The sequence below is a fragment of the Haemaphysalis longicornis genome, unplaced genomic scaffold, assembly GCF_048455015.1.
Source record: "Haemaphysalis longicornis isolate Haplotype H1 unplaced genomic scaffold, Haemaphysalis longicornis Haplotype H1 scaffold_2, whole genome shotgun sequence".
NCBI classification, from domain to species: Eukaryota; Metazoa; Arthropoda; class Arachnida; order Ixodida; family Ixodidae; genus Haemaphysalis; species Haemaphysalis longicornis.
In genome coordinates, this window is record NW_027526295.1 from 52381977 (window position 1) to 52388410 (window position 6434).

General features: G+C 50.2%; 1 protein-coding gene across 1 annotated transcript; it reads left to right on the forward strand.

Annotated features, from left to right (window-relative positions):
* The first annotated feature begins 65 nt into the window (after window positions 1-65).
* Window positions 66-953, forward strand: LOC144168889 (uncharacterized). The gene has a single exon (XM_077697880.1). The coding sequence runs from the start codon at window positions 66-68 to the stop codon at window positions 951-953; it is 888 nt and encodes a 295-aa protein (XP_077554006.1).
* Window positions 954-6434: the final 5481 nt, after the last annotated feature.

Sequence of the window (6434 nt, forward strand, 5' to 3'; positions counted from 1 at the left end):
TCAATGTGGACGATGCAGCATTCTGGAAAGCTCGTCTGGAAGTTGGCTTGGATACGGAAAAAGTAATGGAAGGCTGGGATCCTGCGGAGAAAAAATTGTTCCGCCTCGGGGCTCGTGCCTTCTATCTTGCTTGCGCGAAAGCACTGCTCCAGAAGCTCCCTCTCACAAACAAGGTGATCATGCACGCAAGGTTTCTCGCCCTGAGATGTGAGAATCCTGAGCAGGAGGTGCGGTCCTTGCAGCATGTGGCTGGGCAGCTGCAGCCTCAGGTCATACGTGAGGATCAAGTGTCGTCACTGATTGACGAGTGGAACATGTTCAAGTGTGATGGGGACAGAGGCACCCTGAACTTGGAAACAAGAGTGGACGATTACCGGGCGAAGGTGCTTTGCCTGAAGGACATCATGGGAGCACTTAGGTATCCCTTGCTCTCTAAGGTTATCAAAGCACTTCTGTCTCTGCCACATGGCAATGCTGACGCAGAAAGAGGGTTCAGTGAGAACAAGCACCTGATAGACGGAAGGAGCTCACTGAACATTGCCAGTATAAATGGAATGCGCCACGTGAAGAGCTTCCTGCAGCGCTACGACGGTGATGCAACTAAGGTGCCCCTTAACCCCGACCTGCTGAAGAGTGTGCGGCAGGCTCGCGCTAAGTATGCACAAAGATTGAGCCTCGAGGAAAGCTCGAGCAAGCGCAAAGCAGCAGAAGATGCCGCAGTGGAGCAGCCCACTCACGAAACAGAAAAAGCAGCTTTAGAAGACCAAGTTGCAGCCAGCAAGGCGTTGCTCACTAGTGCGGAGGAAATCATCAACGTCGGTGTCAAGCAAAAAGACATCAACAAAGTTGCAAGTGGTCATGTGGTGTTGGCGAAAGGAAATGCCAGCCTTGATCAGGCTCTTAAAAGGCTTGGTGAACTCGAAGAAAAGATTTCAAAGAAGAGAAAGCAGTGATGTGTTTGATTTCTGGACAGGTCAAGTCGAGTGATGTCTGGACAAGTCAGGTTGTGTGATGTCTGTGTTACTCTCGTTGTATGACCTTCTTGCCATCTGCAAGAACACTTCGTTCAGTGATATTTTGGAGAACTTTGGAGTACAAATAAAAATGCTTGCAGGTATACTATTCTTCCTTATTTTCTGTTTATTTCCTTGAAACAACGTGCTTTGCAGGTTGGTACAAATTCACCACGCCTTGCAGTTTCCTGTGAGAATTCTTTGGTCACTTTTGCTCGACCTAGTCACTGACACTATGGCATGATTTTGCTGAGGTTGAATGTCTTGCATTCCTTGTTTTATGCTACACAAGTAATATTTTTTTGTTATACTGCTCCAACTTCCGAATTCGGTGCTCCAAAATGAAGGTATTTTTTCGCGTAACCTGCACCAAATGTGTGTTTTTCTGCTCCAAAAGCCAGATTTTCCTGCTCCAAAAATTGCTCCAATTCCTATTTTGGCTGTTGCACCCCTGTTAACATTCTGCCTCACTAAATATAACCTTAAATAGCCTAGGGTTATCCACACTAAGTTTACCTAGGCATCACTTAAAGCTAGAACACCATGCACTAATAGTGCAGTAAGCCCGTTCTCCCTCAAGGCTGATTCGTAATTGCAGTTAGTAGGGTAACATTGCCTTAATAGTCCTGAGGTCGTGTTTGTCGCACAAATGGCATTGCGACAAAGCCTCTTGCTGCCCAGCGCTACGAAGAGGTGCTGAACAACCTCCACCACGGCGTAGCTGTAAGCAGCTGCGGCTCCTTGAAAACATGATTTCAGCCATGCACAATGAAGTAAAAACAAGCGAGGTGCAAATATCGTTCCGAAACAAAACGAGGGTGGACAGCAGTCATGCACACTATGGTGGCAGAATCTTGGAGGACTGAGGTAAACTAGATGTTCCTGCAGTCCACTGCAGACTATATGGCTTACTGACGTATACTTGAAGACTTGTTTTTGTTACGTGATCGCAGAAGTCACAATACATGCGATTTGGGAGGGAGAATCAAAGTTAAACTTTAACACATTGATTTCTCTGTGAATAAGGCATTGTTTGCTGCTGGACACTCGGCACTATAAACACTATAAACACCAAATATTTACAAAAAAAACTTGTATTTTGTCTGTGTGGCGTCTTTGAGACTGCCCCTCTAAAGCGGCTGCTATTACCAAAATTCAGTCTCTGCTATGTTAATCGACTTCTATTGTTGACTTTTTGTGACGTATTTCCAGGACAGCATGTAAAAGCTCCCGGTAGATTAGCCCAAATGTGGGAATAGCCTTTGTTCCTATGTTGTGTATATTTAGTTGTTGCAGGTTCACTTTAATTCCGGCCATAGCATCAAGGAGGCCGCATTTGCCTACATCATGGCGAGCAGGTCGCCGGCTCACATGGCCCGTGAGTTGGACCAGAACTTTTGGGACAGTAGGGAACTGGACTGTTGCACTCTGACCGGCCAGTCCAACCGGCAGGAGCCAGGCGGAGTGGCTTCACTGCCGGCGACGCCTTCAAAAGTGGAGGCCATATAGTGTAAGGTGGCGATTTTGAAGGAGGGAAGGTTGACTTACATTAGCAAAATGTTAGCATGCAGGTAGTACAGTTATGTAGCGAGCTGATTTGCCCCTGTCAGGCGGCCAAAAACTGCCGTGAAATTTCAAGCAAGAGCCCCCCTGCAGGCAAGTGACATCACTGGCAAAGTGGGGAGGGTGCGCTATCCTGGAATAACACCAAAATTTTAGATGGTGGCAGCAACAATCCCCCGCCAGGAAAAATACGCGGAATCCACATTCACTTAGCAGTTTGCGATGGAATGTCATACATCACTGTCAAAAGCATCACAAGGCTCCTCTGAGACATTACCAAAGAAATGTTCGCAGAGTTCTACTTCAAATCCGCCCTGGTCTCCTGGTGCCCTGACTCCAACATGTGCCAGCCCTCCACGCGTTCGCCTTCCCTCGAGCCATCCAGTGCATTGCTTATACCACAGCCCCTAAAGGAATGTGCCGTGGTATAATCGGGTACAACGGCCCCCGCATCGGCAGCAAAATCGAGCACATGCTGCCCCCAAAAGAACCCGACACCAATAAAACAAAAACGAGAAATGGCCTGTACAGATCCATGTTCAGTCAACAGTCAGAGCCTGCATTAGAGCACTGCACAGGCCCAGGCCGGCCCGAAAGCCCGAGTCCAGCCAGGCCCGCGGGCCGGGCTCGGGCCGGGTAGCACGCATTTTTTCGGGGCCGGGCCTGGTGTGACACTAATTCTAAATTGTTGATAACAAGAAGTTTTCCCATTGATATTTAAGGTTAAGTGAAAAGAAAAAAAACGAAGTGCAATGGCACTACGGCGCCGTTAAAAAACATGATAAATAGACGATTGCGCTCAGAAAGCCTTCCCATCAATTATAAAACAAACCGTCTGGGCCCTATCAGCATAGTGGGAGAGAGCAGCCCACACGAGGGCACACCAGCACACAATACAACATGACTGTCTTTTATTTCTGCTTTTTGAACTAAAACAAACAGAACAAAGGCGGCAGAGACTTCGCACTGTCTACTGTTGCCACCTCTGTGGTAGCGAGCGGCTCCTTTGTCACGACGTGTGGCCGTGCATTCCAAGCACCGGGGCCCCCACCAGAAGTGGGAGACTCCGAAGAATAGGAGTACAGCTCATTATTTTGAGTGCACACGTCGAATACACTGCTGTGTACAGGATGGGGGTTGGTGAAATAGGCACGGGAGAGGAGACGCGGGGAGAAACAGTCATTCACAAAACAACACAAACACATCCTCTGAGGCTGGGAGCCGTAAAGATTCAGTCACCGGGGTCAGCCTCACAGAAGTTACATGAAGGGTCGCGCGGCCTGCGTCTTCGCTTTGTCTTGAACGGTTACCGCAACCACCCCGCTGTTGACACACTGGCTCGAAGTCGTCGTCGAACAAAATAAATGGTTCAGTCACAGCGCACATGCGCGGCCGCACCGTCGTCGGGATGCTACGGCTCCGTGGAGGGCGAAACTAAACCCTACTGAAGCGGTTCCTCCACTTCGGAAAGCAAGCGGTCACCCAAAAATGCCGAGGCAAGGCAGACAAGATTTGTTGTCATCAGCTGCAGCCGCGCCCCGAAGACGATTCCTGGTTCTCCCTTTCTTCTGTTTAGGGCTCGAGTCACGCACACCGCACCAGCCGCGCGGTTCCGAGAACCCCGCTTTGGCTCCGGCTGAAGCTCGGTGCACCCGAATTCCACCGCCCGCGCACATGGCCTTTCCCCAACAGCCGGAGGCACAGAGGGCGGTCAAAACAATTGCTTCTCTTCAGCCTTGCCTCCCCACGAGGTCGCTCTGAGGTGACAAGGGTAGGGAGCGCCATATTTCTGGCAGGCGGCCCAGAGTTCTTAACGGCCGAAGAGGTTCGCGAGGCGGCGAGAGTACCGCACGGGACACACTGCGCCACGCATTTCATGCCTTCGATTAGTTGAAAAGTTCTATACTGCCACTCGCAGCCCCAGTGGCTATAATGGAAGGTGGTGCACCATCGGCGACGGCCAGAGAGCTTAATCACGGTTTATCCTGCGGGAACTACAAGCTTGTGCAGGAGAACTCCAAGAGCTCTGTGTGGGAAACATTTCTCACCGTCGTGGACTCCAGAACGTCAGTGCCCGAAGGAAATGTTCAGTGTTGGTTGTGCAAATCTTTCTTCGTCTACGATTCTGCAAAGACCGGGACGTTCCCATCTCAGTCGTCACAAGCGCAAGGTTTCATCGAACAGCGCAAGTATTTCTTCTTTTTTCTCACCTCAATGCCCTAACCTTCCGTGCCTACGGACGTAAAGAAGAAAGTGACAATCGCGTGCACGCGCCTTTGTGCGAAAGACATACGACCCTTTGATGTAGTCAGTGGCAGCGGCTTCAAGGCAGTTGCAAAGGAGCTTATTCAAATTGGTGCTAGATACGGCAACGTGAACACTCAAGATATCCTGACGCATCCTACAACGGTGTCGCGAAAAGTCGCCGAACTTGCACGGGCTTTAAGAGACGGCATCACGCCCGAGATCCAACTTCGCTCAGTGAAAGCAGGTGCGCAATAACAACTGACATGTGGACGGATGACTTCAGGAAGATCGCCTACACGACAGCTACGGCGCATTATATCGATTCTAAGTGGAGCATGCTGTGGAAAAACGAAACCGAAACTCAAAACGAAGAGCTTGGTTCGGCTAGATGGCGACACGCCACCGAAAGAATCCAAGCCAAGAGAAAGGACTAGAGAAAGAGGAGATGGCGCGAACGGAAGCCTAACAAGAGGCACGGTTATTGTAGCTCCTTAAAACTGTTAAATAAATAAGTGTTTGTGTCTAACGACGTCTCCTACCTTCAACGATTCCCACAAAAGAAAAAGTTGGTGCCAAAACCCGGGATGGTGGGAGACCAGGACACTGCATCTCGTCACCTAACATAAGAACAAAGAATCGCCTGGGAAGAACGCTACCCGCCCAGCTCTGCAGATTCAACGGTGACACCCACAGAAGCCATGGAACGACTGAAGCAAAAACGCGCAGCCGTGCGTTCACAGGTGACGAAACGTCTTGCTGAAACTGACGCATATATCGAGAGCCAGGAGAAAAACGAAAAACACTTGAAAGTTTTATTAGCGCGGACTTCCGCCCTTCAGGCTCAGCTCAACGAGGCAGACGCCGCCATTGAACCACGCATACCCGACGAAGAGGCCGAGCAAAATTTCGCCCGAACATTAAAAAGATCGTAACTTACATCCCTTTGTTCAAGCAAGAGATAAACGATCCTTGCGAGAATCGTCCACCCAGGGCTGAAACCACGCCAGCCCAACAGAACGAGAGCGCGTGGAAACCGCCCTGTAAAGTGAAACTACCGAAGCTCGAGCTGCTCAAGTTGACGGAAAGAGCGTTAGCTGGCAGGAGTTCTGGGAGCAGTTTGACCAAGTTATCAATGCCAACAGCAAACTCACGGTGTTGGATAAGTTTGGCTACCTCAAGGCAGCAGTGGCCGGAGACGCAGCGAGTGTCATCAATGGCCCTTCCTCCGGCAGCGCGATGTTACGAGGACGCTTTGGAGCTGCTCAAATCTCATTTCGGCGACGAAGAGGGGCTTATACAGGCGCACATGCGGAAGCTCTTGAGCATCCCACCAGTGAGGAGCGCGGACGACGTGAGGGGCCTCCGTCGGCTATACGATACCCTCCTGGCTCACAACCGAGGCTTGGAAGCGCTTGGCCAAAACTAAAACAGATTCGAGGCGCTTCTCTTCCCCGTGGTCGAACGTTCCCTGCCGAAGGAAATACTACTCGACTTCAATAGAACAACCGCAAAAGAACAAGCGACAGAAAGTTCGGTGCAACCGACTCTACTGCAGGAAGCAACCCTGGTTACAAAAGAGGCACACGAAAAATCATCAGAGAAAAGTGCAAC

What these genes read in the sequence shown, in the direction of transcription:
- LOC144168889 (XM_077697880.1), top strand. Translation starts at nt 66, where the DNA reads ATGGAAGGCTGGGATCCTGCGGAGAAAAAATTGTTCCGCCTCGGGGCT.